The 16,753-nt window shown below is 33.5% G+C and overlaps 1 protein-coding gene across 1 annotated transcript in view; it reads right to left on the bottom strand.

Annotated features, from left to right (window-relative positions):
- TpnC73F (Troponin C at 73F) overlaps positions 1-16,456 on the bottom strand; it is a 64,783-nt gene extending 48,327 nt beyond the window's left edge. Inside the window, exon 1 of the mRNA XM_072525367.1 lies at positions 16,311-16,456. Within this exon, the coding sequence (XP_072381468.1) occupies positions 16,311-16,319 (9 nt within the window). The 5' untranslated portion in view covers positions 16,320-16,456. The remainder of the gene's footprint in view (positions 1-16,310) is intronic.
- Between the last annotated feature and the right edge of the window lie 297 nt (positions 16,457-16,753).

Here is a 16,753-nt window from a genome sequence, read left to right as displayed (position 1 = left end):
ACGTATGTCCTATCATCTGCGAATTGTACGAATTTGTAAGAAGATATGAATTTAAGGACAATGGCGAAAGAATAATTCGAAACCAGATTGATTTTTTACTGATAAACGAACGATACAGAAACTCCTTAAAATCCGTTAAAGCTTACCCAGGCGCAGATGTCTTTTCAGACCATAACCCTCTAATAGCGCAAATGAGTATTAAACTAAAAAGATTGGAGCAGAAAAGAAGAGCAAATCAGATAGACGCCAGTCATTTATGTAACCTGGAGGTAAAGGAGAAACTGCAAAAATGTATTAATAATAATTTCAAAATACTTCATGAAAAAGAAACATCTCAGCCAACGAACAACATAGATAAAAAATGGCAAAACGTAAAAATGGCGATAACAGGTCCTGTAAAGAAAATTCTGACTAAAGAAAAACCAAAAATAAAGCAAAGGTGGATGACTGATAAGATCCTTCTTCTCATGGACAATCGGAGAATAATGAAAGGAAAAAACGAACAAAGGTATAAACAAATACAGAAAGAAATCAAAATAGAAATCAGAATAGCAAAAGATTTTTATAAAAGAAAATGTGAAGAAATAGAGCAATTGCAGGCAAAACATGATATTTTTAATGTACATAAAAAAGTGAAAGAACTTGCAGGTACACAAAAACGTAAGCAGCCAAATACCCTGTATAATGTCAACGGAAACATAATAACAGAACTAGAAGAACAGTTGAAGACATGGAAAAACTATATTGAAGAACTCTTTGCAGATGATAGACAACAATCTGAGCTAAGTAACATACAAGGAGACGAAGGTCCAGAAATAACGGAAGAAGAAGTAATGTACGCACTAAAAAGAATGAAAAATGGTAAAGCCCCAGGGCCAGATGAAATACCAACGGAAATCCTTAAACTAATAGAAAAAGACTCGATTCACATTTTAGTTAAACTTTTCAATAGCATTTATACATCAGGAAAAATACCACAAGAATGGCTTTTATCCACCTTTGTTACTATACCAAAAAAGATAAATGCCAAACAATGCAGTGATTACCGTACAATCAGTCTGATGAGCCATGTACTGAAAATATTTCTGAAAATTATACACTCTAGAGTACACAGAAAACTGGAAATGGACATCAATAATACCCAGTTTGGATTCCGAAATGGACTTGGAACAAGAGAGGCGTTGTTTGCACTGAACGTTATGTCTCAAAGATGTCTTGACATAAATCAAGATGTATTCATGTGTTTCATAGATTACAACAAGGCCTTTGATAAAGTGCGGCATGATCACCTAATCAGACTCCTGACAGAAAAGAATTTAGATAAACGAGACATCCGACTAATAGCAAATATGTACTACAATCAGAAAGCAGTAGTGAGAGTAGAGAATAATACAACTGAAGAAATTGAAATAAAGCGAGGTGTGAGACAAGGGTGTATACTGTCACCAACCCTGTTTAATCTCTATTCCGAAGACGTAATGAATAGAACACTCTCTGAGCAATCCGTAGGTATTAAAATAAATAGTGTTAGATTAAACAATCTGAGATTTGCCGACGACACCGTTCTGATCGCAGAAACACTTGAAGAGCTACAGACATTGGTGAATAAGATAGCAGACTGCAGTGAAGAATATGGACTATCTTTGAACATAAAGAAAACTAAATTTATGGTAATATCGAAATCAACATAAAATGTCCAAAATTTATATTTACACAATGAAATTATCGATCGAGTTAGCAAATACAAATATTTAGGCACTTTTATAAATGAAGACAACGATAGCTCAGCAGAAATCAAAATAAGAATAGAAAAAGCCAGATCCATATTCACTAAAATGAAGAGAGTGTTCTGCGGAAGAGATTTGAGCCTTGAAATGAAACTTCGCCTGATGAGATGTTACGTACTTTCTGTGCTGTTCTACGGAATGGAGTCATGGACGTTGAAAAAGATTGATACCAAAAAATTAGAGGCATTTGAACTGTGGATGTATCGCAGAATCCTGAGAATATCATGGACCGAGAGAGTCACAAATGTCGAGGTCTTGAGAAGAATGAATAAAGAAAAGGAAGTCATATTTACGATCAAAAAACGAAAACTGCAATACTTGGGACACATTACAAGAGGCGAAAGATATGAACTGCTTCGAATAATTATGCAAGGGAAAATAGCAGGAAAAAGGTCCATAGGAAGAAGACGAAACTCCTGGCTAAAGAATCTACGGGAATGGTATAGCTGTAGCAGCAACGAATTGTTTCGGTCAGCAGTTTCGAAAATACGTATAGCCCTGATGATCGCCAACCTTCGGAACGAAGATGGCACTCGAAGAAGAAGATGAATTTAAGTAAATCCTTGACATGAATAATAAACAAAAGAGGTCCTAAGACCAAATCAAAAAATAATTGAGGAGGTCAGACGTAAAAGGGGTTAAGTGCAGTTTTGATAGTTCTGAGATAATCAGCGTCAAAGTTGTTCCTCAATTCCTCAATTATTTTTAGAAGCTCAGACATACACTATTATGTGGCGTCTTTACTAATATATCAATCATCAATTTCTATCCAGGAAAACTATTTCTTAAATAAAATTAGTATTAGTAACGTGAGTACATAAAAAAACTCCTCAAATACTTTTCGTTATTTTAAAGATCGCATCGTTTCGATGCCAAAATCAATTAAACTTCACCATTTCTTATTCGATATTTTTCTAAAAGCTGCGTGTATTATTTTTACTTGTGATTGAAAAATTTATAATCGTAGATAAATAAACAGTTCAAGTTTTATTACCAAGTGGGTGTGTAGTAATTTCCAATTATTTAGACAACATAAATGCACTTTTTGAAATTATTATGGGATGCATTTGAAACAATTATTACTTTGTTTTCCAAATTTGATTATTTAAGTAATACTAGGTGGTCTGATAAGTAACGTTTCTTTGAAACGAAAAACATGTTTTTCCAGCAAATTATTTTATATTATTCGATATGTCTCCTTTTAGGGTAGAGGTACCGGTTGCGGCAACTTTAAGCAAAACTTTGTATTAAATCTTTTGTCATATCAAAAATGAATTTAAATTTCGGTTGATCTACGGACTAAACTTTTATAATATATTTCTAAATTGATTTAAAACTGTGAACATCGGATACTATTATGAAAATTTAAAGTAAAAACAATTTAAAATCATCGAAGCTAATTTCACCAGCTCCGGCCACAAAAGTACCAGTAGGGGCCATGTTGTGCACCAGTTGTGGCCATGATAAAAAAAGTAAAAATAAAATATAAAAAAGAATAAATATGAAGATAAGAAAAGTGTAAATAAAAGTAAATAAAAAGTCGATTAATAGTAATTTATTATTTGGACATGAGGTAATAAAAAAACATAAAATATATCGCATAAACTAAAAACTATCCTTAATGTAAAAGAAATCGTATTAAAGGTAGGTAACTGAGATGACGAAGGTAATTAACACCACTTTTTTTTTAAATTAGACATTTCGGTACATCATATATTCCCCTAGAATTAATTTTCTTAGGTTCAGAAATTATCTGAACAACGTCACACTTTTCGTGTATAAGCTCGTCTTTTTTTTCTGGCCACTTCCAGTGATTCAACGTTTTGACCATTGTTGAAACAGTATAATCGTTACTATCAATTTTGGTAATTACACCAGGATAGAATGAGTCCTCGTATTTTACAATGACATAGTCATTTTCTTTCAGTGTGTTTTCAAGCGCAATTTCTATCTTCTGCTTTTCGTTTTCTTTCAGTGTGTTTTCAAGTGAAATTTCTGTCTTCTGCTTTTCGTTTTCTTTCAGTGTGTTTTCAAGAGTAATTTCTGGTTTTTGTTTTTTATATATTTTTAGGTTCTTTTTCATTTCTTGTGCTACAACACGTTTCTGTCGATTTTCTTCTCTTTTCTTCTTGTTTTCTTCTTTTTTCTTAATTATATTCTCTTTCTCCAGTTCTTTTCTCTCAGCATCAGCAAGCCAGCGTTCACATGTCAAGACGCTTGAGACATATTCTCTCTTTTTAGATTTTTCGTTTGTCTTTGGCTGTGGTATTACTAATATATTACTTAAACTATTTATTTTATTGCTAGATTCTTCTAAACTTTGACTATCATTTGTATTATTTTGCTTAAAGTCTGAATTCTTTTCCATTTCTAGTTTTTGTTCTTCTGTGTTTATAACACTACAGCTTGGTAACATTTCAACTAGGTCAACTGATGTTTGAGGTAACTCTTGGATTTTATTGTCTTCAGGAAAGATCTCGCTGTAAGTATGTTACCTACCCCAGTAGCCGTAATTTCCAAATTATCTACAACTAATGATGACTCATTATTAATTCCATCTTCAATAACTGAACTCTCAGCTGTAATATGTTGAAATTCTGGAAATGGAAATTCCATGACATCTTGGGCATTTGGTAAATGCGAATTGAATGAAAGAACAGGTAAACTTTCATTCAAATCGCATTTAATCTTTGTCCATACATCAAATAGCATTTCAGCTTGTTTAATACTAGTCTTCTGTCCTTGATTATATTGAAATTTAAATTCATCTAGAACTGTATTTTCTATCTTGGATTCTAAGTAGGACAAACATTCCTCCTTAAAATTAAAACTGGATATTTCAGATATTTCAGACTTGTTTACTGATTGATCTGCAGAACTAAACGAGATTTTACTTTGACTCAGGCATTTACTGCAGTCTACATTTTCCGAATTAAATGGATAAAGGCCACATTTTCGAAATCCATTAATTATTGCAGATTTAAAGGATACTTTCGATAAAATCATGTGCAATACATTCGGAACGTCCTGTTTTTGTATTTCCCTTCCATCATTGTCCAATCTGTAGGTTCTTAATGTTTTCTTCCATTGGCACTTTAGAGAGAAAAATAGGGAAACGTCTAATGGTTGTAAGATGTGTGTGGTGTTCGGATATAAACACACCCGGTTGAGGCCACAGTAATGGCCTAAGCTGGAGCTTAATACTATTTCCAAGTACCGGTACACAGTAACTATTAAATAAAAGGTTGATTTTATTTGAAGTTATTGTATGAAAACTGATATAATGAAACCAACTTATGAATTTTGGCCATTGGCATAACGTTCTTGTAAGCCAGTGCATTGTATTGGAGAAACAACACTTTTTTCTTCTGCATATAGGATCGTGTCTCACTGAGTTTTTACTTTAGTTTGCTCAATAATGCACAATAATATTTAGGCTATTGATAATTTTATTTGCTTAGTTGAAATTATGCCGTTGCAATCCCAAAATAGAGTAGGCATAATCTTTCTCACTCATTGAGCCATTCTTGGTCGCTTTGGAGCTCGTTTTTCGGCTTCATTCCATTGCCATAAGTTTATTCTAATCTCGGGTGTGCAGTAGTGGATCCAGGTTTTATCAACGGTTACCATTAGATGCCAAAAGTCTGAAGAATTACGCTTCATAAGGTCCAAACACTGCTGGGAACTGGTCACAAGATCATGTTTTTGGTCAATGGTTAGCAAACGCAGCACCCATTGGCAAGATAATGTTTTGACTTTACGATCAACTAAAACTATTTTATGGACTGTTTTAACATTTTCCTGCATGTGTAACTGCATCGGAGGACCATCCAGTACGTAGTTTATGCAAGATATACGACCACCAAATTTGACAGTGTAGTCTAAAAGAGCACTAGTCTTAAAAGGTTAGATTTTCTAAAACTAATGTTTTTTTCAGATCGCAATAACCTAATCGGCGAAGGAGGTTACTTATAAGACCCCCAGATGTGAAATCATGTTAAATAATGACAGCCATTCTGCTTCCAGTGCTTCGGTGTTGGTTATAATTTTAGTGTAGATAATCCTATTCATCGCTTATCCACTGCCTGAGAGTCTCAAGTCATAATGCCATTATTCTACCAGGTCACCTGTATATATACATGACGCCTACAGTACTGTATCTGCGGCGGCCTTGTGGACTGTCACGGGTTCTGTTTCTCTACATATCTTAGCGGTATAAAGAAGATGGAAGAGAATATTTGACTACAGCCATAAGAAAAGAAAAAAGGGAAAGATCAATGAGAAGAAGACATGAAGAGTGGAACAACACGGAAGATGTTGGCCAGTGTATTAAGATGCTGATCCCGAGCCTAAAGAACTGGGTAGACTGTGATCACAGTAGATTCGGAAAGGCAGATACAAACAAATGCCTATATTGCGAATACTTGACACTGTTACTCACACAATGCTGGAGTGACAGATGGACACTGGAGAGAATGCATACAGAACTAGGTAAGAACCCAATTACATCCATGCAGTTATTAAGAAGCAAGAATAATAATAGAAGAAGCAACCTGACCAATGACAGAGATAAGATCTAGATAAGAGAATGAGTACTCCGAAAGAGTCGTCAGCCATACAGCGGCCATCCCGCTGCTGGAGTACGCTACGTATGACAGTCAACTGTGGAAAAATAGGACAGAGTGGTTTAAGTTGGTGGGCTGGATAACACCAAGATATTCGTTTGTAGGACCTCCTTCTAGGATGAAATGGGACTTCCAGCCATCCCTAGGGATGGGTCAACCTAGTACGATTTTTAGAATATTTCCACCCTCGGAAGCAAACAAGGTCGCCTGAAGTGCTGACAGGTTATCTATATATTTTTTAACCTCGATCATTCCTTGTATTATTATTTCTTCTTTTTCTTCATTCCAGGGGATCAGGAATTTGTTGCCTATTTCGACATAAAATTTTGCTTAATCTTTTTAAGGCAGTCCTATACTCTTTTCGGTTTTTAATTTAGTATTTCTTTATCCCCCTCCACCGGATTCATTACTTCTTGAAGAATCCCCAATGAGTTCTGAACAGAGCTTATCGCCTCCTTCAGCACTTCCTAGAAGATCTGAAAGAATTCGTCATTTACCACGATATTTGGAAGATTATAGTGTGGGAGAATGATGTGATATTAACCAACTTGGTATTGCTTTGGCTGTAGACTTCGAATATTGCAGGCAACTTTATGCTGTCAGTGTTTGACATAAGTCACTGTCACTGCGATATTAATTTCTATTGTTGTTGTTAACATTATGTGTACAATTTATGTTGATTAAAATCTTATATCCTAGGTTTTGCTTTATCATTTCAGGCAACATCTAGTAAAACTTGCACAGGTTGGTCATTGGATTCTTGTAGCTGGGACAAACTACACTGTAGCTATCATAGAATCTAGATATCGTATTCGGAGTTTCATCACACTCGCATCTCTTAATAATATCCCATTTATTTTGAGAGTCAGATGAGTCGTTAAGAATGAGATTCATGTTGCGACAGGTTTCAGTACAAGCGCAGACACGGTGACCTTGACATGAGGTGCGTCGGACTACCGAGCGTGTCGGATTGCAACACGTCGCAAGGATGTACTGTATTCAAATTTGGAAAATTCTTTATAAAATAATTATTCATAAAAATTGGTACCTACCACTTTTTGAGACGGGGGACCTACATGAGAATATTCGTGTTCAGCGAAAAATTTTACATAAAAAATAAGATAGAATAGTTCTCAACTAACCAACCTTCCATGCATACAAAAAGGTATCCAGCTGTCAAACTTAAGGAATTACAATTCTACTACCCAAAAAAGAAGATCTGACCAATTTTGAGAATTATAGACCAAATGTAGTTGTTGATCATAAACTGTATTCTTTTTAATTGTTTAGGTCATAAAAATGTGGTCAATAGTTGATGCATCCGATTAAAATCTTACCCGTTACTGAAACTGAAATTTCCAATACCTTTCCATTTGCTATTAAGGCTTTCCATCAATAACCCTAAATGCTTGTCCAAGTATCACGATTAATAAAGGTCTCATTCGATTGAAACAAACCTTCTGATCAAAATTATTGACTGTGTAGAATCACTTAAGCGTTAAAGAATCTGTATTTCAATTGATTATTATATAAGGTAATCGATAGTTTAATATGTATTCTACGTTTATTTTTGTGTCTAAAAAAACTAAAATTAAATATCTGATCGGTTTATATTTATTTTAAAAAGGATATTTTTATCCACACTTTAAAATGTATGTTTGAAAATCAAGTGATTTCAAATACAAACCGTTCGACTAAACATCTTACAAATGGACTTGGCAAAGATTGTACTTCCATCAATAAAATTAGGCCATTCAAAAAGGTTTTCCGAAATTATAAAATATGTCATCCAAGATGAGAGGTTTCCAAAAATATTAACACATTAAAATGATGGCAAAAACACTATTCCACGAAAAAGAAATAATATCGAGTGTGAAAATAAATATAAAGTAGCTATCAAGGAAAAGAGTAGAGCGAAAAAATATTTCCAACTGGAAATCGTCAAATAGGAAAACCATAAAAATAGATCGATTTATCTAGTCATTTACTAGTCCAAAACGATGTACGAAAATGCATTACCAAAAGAAAAAAAAAAGAATATATAGGGGACCGAACTAGACCCATACCATTTTATGGTGGAAATACAAAAAATAAGAGATTACACAAACACTCAGGAATCAATAGAAAAAAAGCCTGAGCCAAATAAACTTATGAGGCTGCTATTAAAAGCAAAGCAAATTAAATCCGAAAATGCCATTACCAGAGAATTATTTATCACAGAAAATAGAAATATCGATGAAAGATGGATGGTATTACAAATAACTATAATCAATAGTTGACTATTGTTAACTGTGATCAATAGTTGACTGATCAATGGTGACTACCTAAGCTCTGACGTCACAATGGGTGCTGATTTTAAAAACCTTTCCAAACATTTCTAATTTGTGTGTATTTGTCCCATAAGAAGTTGGAAATATTGGTTTTTTTAATTGTTTGAAGAATAAGTAAGGACTTTTGGTTGTGAACATTTATTCTGTGCGATTGGTATTATTTGTTATTCGTGAATTTGTGAAGTAAGAATATCAAATAATTAAGATATTTACTATAAATGTTATTATTTTAAGGTTATGGTATGATTTAATTCAAACTTAAATTATTTTCTACTCTATTTCAAGGTATTTTGTTGTTGTTGTTATCGGAGTTATTTCAAAATTAATAAATAAATCATTGAATTTATTTACGAAGTTAAAAAATAGTTAAATTAATGTTTTAATCCCTTTTAAGTCCTAGTGATTTTATCCCATAAAAGACTAAATATATTCGTCTTCCCGTAGTTTAAATAGTTAATAGTAGTTTTGTTGCCAATACTGAAAAATTCAGTAATACTGGATATCTTCAACGCATGTTTACTAGCCATTATATGTCCAGATCTAAAAAATAAACTCAAAAACTATTACAACATTCAAAAAACATTTTTTTAAACACTCATTATCGCAATTTGATAGAAAGCTTTCCATAGAAGATTATATTACAACTTAAACTATGAGAAAACGAATATCTTTTGTATTAAACAGGATAAAATCACTTGCAACGAAAAAAGAATAACATTACCTAGTTTAAATATTTTTCAACTTCATAAATAAATTCAATGATTTATTGATTTAAATAATAAAATATATAATAGTAAATTGGAGCATAGTAAAAATAGCCGTTAGGAACACCTACCTAATGTATGTTGAAGAAATGATTTTTTTAGATGGATGTGAAGAGTTGAGAGGAAAAAATAAAAATGCATGTATAGGATGAGTTGAGTAGTTTAAGATATGTTCAATGAAATTAAGGGAATACAAATTAAGATATTTGGCTCAGTTTCTGGTTAATAAGGGAAGTGGGAGATAAAAACTAACAGATGGTGAAAACAGATGTCATACATCTGTAGGGATTTATTATTATGAACAAGTGTAATTACGAAAGACGACTCCGCATAGAAAACAATTCAAAAATATTTATTGAACAAGTATTTGCAATATTTATGTAAATCTGAACATGAGAAGGTTAGAACAAGATTTTATTTATTTATTATACAGTAAAGCTGAAGCAATTTATCAACATAAATTATGACTTTCATTCCGTCTCCTTTCCAATTGCTCGTAACTTAATTTTATTAAATTAAATAAAAACTTCAAAGTGCCATTCCATACAGATTTGATTAGTTATGAGAAATATCAGTTACAGTCGCAAAATTGAATGGCATCGTGATATATAGCTGTACGTTTTGATAGCTTTGGCTGCGGTCCAAAAGTGTAGAAGATTGAAATTTGAATCCCACGAATATTTTACTATTAATTTACACTCAAAAATTTGTAATTTTGTTTAGGGTTCAGAGAGATATTTATAAAATATTTTATGTTCTGGAGTCTGGAGTGTTGAAAAAATATGTATTTGTATCAATTTATTTACTTTTTGCATAGAATATAATAGATTTTATTTTAAATTTAAGTGTTTCAGATGAAAGTCACAAAATTTTAAAAATGTTGTAGAACATATTTCTCAAAGTATACGAAAAATTTCTATTACATTATTATTTATTCTTTTAAATTAACTATAAAGATAATTCTACAATTTTGAATACAGCAATCAAATTACTATTAATTTTGCAGCCTTTATATTATTCGAGGAAATGAAGTACTGTTCTATTGACGTTTCGTAAAGTAAGTGTGACCGTATATGATCATGAAAAAATGAAAAACTGGATGTGTGCATTAGAAAATGCATTTTAAAAGTGCACTTTTAAGTATTTAAAGTTAAAAAGTTTATAACTCGGGAGTTCTGGAGGTCACTAAACGCGAATATGGCATCGGCACGACCCAAGTACCTGAATGCCCGATATTGGTATTATCAACGTCTTCCTCTATAGAGAGTGATATAATTAGCCACACATTAGTTATTTGGAGGTTTTTTGAGGTCGCTGAACGTGATTAGGAAACTTCCAAGAGTCTTCGAAAAACTTGTACTACTAATGGTTTCATCTACCCCTTCTATTGGAGTTTTGTGAAAATCGGTTATATAATTAGCCAAAACTCGTTACTCTGGAGGTTTTCGAGGTCGCTGAACATTAATGCGATACCGGCAAGAGTCTTCGGAGCCACCTATATCCCATATGTCCCGTTTGGAGTAACTAGTCTTCTAATCGGGTACTTTTAAAAAGCGAACACAAATGAAACTCATAGACACCAATGGAAAATTAATCATTGACACCCAAGAGATGAAAGACAAATGGAGAATATATTTGGAGACACTTTTTCAAGATCAAAGAACGGATTATAGGCATCCATTTTCAGAGAGGATGACGGGCCCGGACATACTTAAATCCGAGGTAGAAGAAGCAATAAAACGAACGAAAAGCAGGAAAGCTGTAGGACGTGATAATATCGAAGCTGAATTTTTAAAACTCTTGGAGGAAGAAGGAATAAATTGGATCACGGCTGTCTTCAATAAAATATACAATACAGGAATCATCCCTGATAAATGGCTAGAATCAGAATCCATAGCGATACCTAAAAAACAGGGGGGTAAAAAGTGCGAAGAATATCGAACAATCAGCCTAATGAGCCACATGTTGAAACTGTTTCTTAGAGTCATCCATGGAAGAATTTATAGGAAGTGCGAGGCACAAATATCGGACAGACAGTTCGGCTTCATTAACGCAGTGGGTACCAGAGAGGCACTTTTCGGAGTACAGGTACTGATTCAAAGATGCAGGGACGTTAACTGCGACGTATACGAGTGCTTGATCGACTATGAAAAGGCATTTGACAGAGTTCAACATCAAAAGTTGATAAACATTTTAAAAGAAGCAGGCCTGGATGACAAAGACCTCAGAATAATTTCAGAACTATACTGGAATCAGACCGCATACATGAAAATTAACGGAGAAGAAACAGATCACATAAAAATACTACGTGGAGTTAGACAGGATGTATCCTATCGCCGTTGATATTTAATATGTACTCAGAGAAAATTTTTAACGAGGCTCTTTACGGAATAGACGAAGGCATCCTTCTAAATGGTGAAAGAGTAAACAATGTTAGATATGCCGACGATGCCACATGGTGATAGCAGATAGTTTAGAGGGACTTCAGAGGCTAATGGATAGAATAAACGAGTACAGTCAACAGTACGGACTAAACATTAATACCCACAAAACGAAACAAATGATTATCAGCAAGGAGAATATAAATGGGGCTCATCTATACATTAATGGGACGCAGATAGGGCGAGTAAAACAGTATTGCTATCTGGGAACTATTATAAACTAACAGTGGAGCAATGTACAGGAAATAAAGTGCCGCATAGGAAAGGCAAGAACGGTCTTTAACAAAATGAGCGCCATCTTCAAAAGTCACAACATATCCCTAGATACAAAAATGAGACATTTGAGATGGTATGTTTTCTCTGTGTTGTTGTACGGGGCGGAGGCATGGACGCTTACAGACACCACTATTAAAAAACTTAAAGCATTTGAGATGTGGCTTTATAGAAGAATGCTGAGAATATCATGGACAGCAAGGATCACGAACAAGGAAGTTCTAGAAAAAATGAAGAAGGAACCAGAGATTGTGTTTACGATCAAACGCATAAAATTGTAATATCTGGGACACGTTATGAGAAATCAGCACCGTTACTCCCTGCTGCAGTCTATATTGCAAGGTAAAGTCAAAGGTAAGCGAGGACCCGGTAGAATACGAAATTTCAGAACATGGTTTAAGAAAACCTCAACGGAGCTGTTTCGAGCCGCAGCGAGCAAGGTCATGATTGCCAATATGATTTCCAACATCCGAAACGGATAGGAACCAGAAGAAGAAGAAGTCTTCTAATCAGTCGTGACCCCACGTGACGCATAGGGAAATACCTTCCGAATAGGTATTAGGGATAGTCTAAAATAAGTTAAACTCAAAGTAGAAAGCCAAAGAGGTTTAGGATATTTGATAAAAAATTCTTCAGTGCTACAAATCGATATTATTATATCTTGACGAGAACATTAAATTTTTCCATGACGTGATAATCAAAGCGACTAGTGAAATTAATTGTCAACAGAGGTTAATAACTGGAAATTTCACTGCTATTTTTTTACAGAAAAATTATAAGAATGATAAAAGGTTCTCAAAAAAATAGAGACCCTCATAAATATCACTCCAGAAGTTAGCTATGACCACTCATATCACCACTTATTGGCCGTTAATATATTAAGAAATAAGTCAAATGAATATAATCTACCATTACGCCTCAAATAGGCATTTGATTCAAGAGAACATTTAAAGAGGAACTTTGAACAACTCAAGAATTGATTATATATATATACAAAAAAAATATAATTATACCAGAAACTAACATCAATCATAAGAATTATCATATAAACAAATTAAATAAAAATAGAAAGAGGAATTAGACAGGGAGATCTAATATTAAACTAATACTGCACTGCAAGATACCAGACGCATGGAGAAACAGCATAATAATACCAATGTTCAAGAAAAGAGATAAAGAAGACCCCAACAATTATAGAGGTATAAACCTACTAAACACCGCACTTAAGCTTACCACAAAAACAAAATCAATAAACTAACAACTTAATCAAATGAACAACAAGGATACAGATACGGAAGATCCTGTGCAGAAGCCGTATTTGTACTAAGACAAATCACAGAAAAGGCCATCGAGTACAATAAACCAACATGTTTTATAGACCTTACAAATGCTTTCGATCGCATCCAAGTCGAAGACATCTTACACCTACTGTATAAAAGAAACAGACCAATCAATATTATACAAACTATCGAAAACATCTACTTCCATAATCGAATACAGGCAAAGATAAATGGAAAACTAACACAGTGTATACCAGTACAAAGCGGAGTCAGACAGGGTGACTCAAGTGAGTTAAGCCCACTTCTCTTTGATATAACAATGGACGAATTAATACAAGCAGTAGGTAAAGGTCATGGTTACAGAATGGGGAACAAAGAAATCCAAATATTATGTTATGCAGACGACGCCGCATTAATCTCCTAGACAGAAGACTAAATGTATGACTACATCTAAATACCCATTACGACGTAAAATCGAAATTGATGGGAAAATAATAAAGCAGGAAGCAAGGTTTAGAGATCTGGGAATAGATATAACTAGTTAAGAAAATGTTGAAGAAGAAGCACGACAACAAAGCTTAATAGCAAGTAAAGTGACAGGATCTCTTAATGACACAATCTGGAAGAACAAACACCTAAGACAAGCCACAAAAACAAGAATCTATAAAGCAGCAATTAGACCTATATTAACATACACGGCGGAGACAAGATCTGACACATCTAAAACGAGACAACTACTAGAAATAACAGAGATGAAAATACTCTGAAGAATATCACGGAAAAGTCTGTTGGATAGGGAGCATGCAATATAGAAGACATAAATGAATGGGTGACAAAACGGAAACAGGAGTGGAACGAGCACATTAGTAGAATGGCAGAGGATAGAATAGTATGAATAGCACGAGATAAGTCACCAAAAGGACGAAGAAGTATTGGCAGACCAAGAAAAACATGGTGCGATAATTTAAACAATTTAGAAGGCTATTATTGAAGAAGAAACAGGCTTTAAAGCCTACATACAAGAAGGAAGAAAAAGAAGAAAATTTAATATTATCTAAATTATTCACCCTGGCCTTAAAAGGAATAATCAAGAAGCTTGATTGGGTCGGCAAACGAATTAAAATAAACGGATTGAGAAACTTAAGATTTGTGGATAATGTAGTCATTATCAAGCACCAACCACAGGATAGAAACAAGTGAAGAGTCATAAGAGCGCGAAAGACACATAGAGAATCAATATATATAATAGCAAGAAAAATTGATATTTTTAGCCAACTGTCTTGGTTATTAAGGTCAAGATGCTATCAAGAAAGGGAGGATAAATCGACTTTGTCCTAAGATGCAGATCTTTCAGACAGATTCTTGCCTCCTGTTTTAAGAACTACTTTCCTGGAATCGTCAGAGCGCATCATTTACTACACTTTTTGCTACAATTAAATGCACTAGTAGTCTAGTACAGTTAGGGGTATCAAATATTTTTCTTGATACACTTTGTTCAGTCATAATTTTACAAAATTTACACAAACTAAAAAAAGCCAACCTTCTTAAAGGATATGGCACATAAGGGAGACTTAAATTTAATAATCGAGATATGCTAGTTGTCGGTGGGAATGATTTTTTGACTGCATTATACAGAACCTTCATCAAATATACAAGTGCACCCTTAGACCTATGTATCATTATTTTAAGCTTACTTTCCGTATTCGTAACAAAAATATGAAAGAGATAAGGTAAAATACAAATTGGTCAATATGGACATCTTAAAACCTATTTTTGATATTGCAGTGGCAATGGCATTTTTATAACTGCAACATATATGCATATGTTATGCAGACTTTGTGTCGGCCCGATATACATATTGGTCAGAGAAGAAGAAGACGACCCAGAACAAAGTTCACTGATAACATCAATGAAGATATGGGGAATATGGGAATACGTGGAACGGTATGGTAATACGAATGCGATAGATAGGGACGACTTGCGAGAAATTCTTGAGGAAGCTAGGACCCTCAAAGGTTTGTAAAGCCAGAATGATGAATGGAGCAGCCCTAGTCTAACTTAATATCAGAGGGTAGAAAGAAAATTCGTTCAAATCTTAGATATATTTTTAGTATTGTTAACTGAAGCAATGTACTGGAAATACGCGAAAATTGAAGTTTTTCTTTTGTTTAATGGTAAACCTTAAAAATAAAATCTTTTAAAATAGCTTAGAAAATAATAGAGAAATATAGTTTTATTTCAATTTCTTTTGTGTTCTATTCTAAAATCCCGATCTTTTATTTATAAATTGATATAAGATGAAATAAAATAGTTTTATAGCATTTACAGAGCTTTGGTAAGTAATATATAGATAATATAAATATTACTAAATAAAGACACAAAAAGTGCATGTCTTAAAGAGTTAATTTATGAAAGGCCTAGCAATAACGACAGTAACAAACTATGGTATAAACAGTAAAACTGACTTACTATCTGAACAAGTAACTAGAGACGTTGAAAAGGAATAAAATAAAGATTTGTAAGTCTGTTTTCAACTTTCATGGCAATGGAAGGAAATTTCCATCGCAAAAGGGTCAATTTTTTATTTCAGCAGTGCATTAGAAGATAAGAATTAATAATATAATATTCTATTAATAAAATTGTATTATTTGTATGAAAATTAATATCATATATCGTAATTTAGAGGGTAAATATTTCGGCATATCATATTTGAACATTTTCTACAATTTTGTTTTCACTTCACCTCACTATACATTTGGCACTCACTGTTTTATAATTAAAAGGTAGTAATAATAAAAAATCGCACTTACAGCAGACATTTTGGCGAACTAGGTATTGCAGAATCGAAACAAAAAAATGACAAAGCTTGTGTTGGGGGAGTGTACGCCTACTGCCTGAAACAGATCTTCTTGTGCTTTTATATATTTCCAAAAATAAATTTTACGAGTTGAACGATTTACGATACTAGAGGCTATAATTCTTAAGTAAATGGTTATATAGACCCCACTGGTCTTGCCGTTTTCCAGAACAAATTTTCACAAAAGGTGGGGTACTTATTTCTGAATGTGTAACTGTTATTTTCCGGTGAGAGGCATGTTTAATATCAATTCCAAATATACGCCAGCAGTATACAAAATAAACCAATGCATCTGTTTCCTACCGGGATGAATCGATAAATTTTAGGGAAAGCGATTATTTTTGTATATCAAAATCTAACAAGTACCGGTATGATTCCTCTAGACACTTCTGTAGT

The sequence above is a fragment of the Diabrotica undecimpunctata genome, chromosome 3 (assembly GCF_040954645.1).
Source record: "Diabrotica undecimpunctata isolate CICGRU chromosome 3, icDiaUnde3, whole genome shotgun sequence".
NCBI classification, from domain to species: domain Eukaryota; kingdom Metazoa; phylum Arthropoda; class Insecta; order Coleoptera; family Chrysomelidae; genus Diabrotica; species Diabrotica undecimpunctata.
The sequence above is the reverse complement of the archived record's forward strand: the minus strand, read 5'-3'. Positions and strand labels throughout refer to the sequence as shown.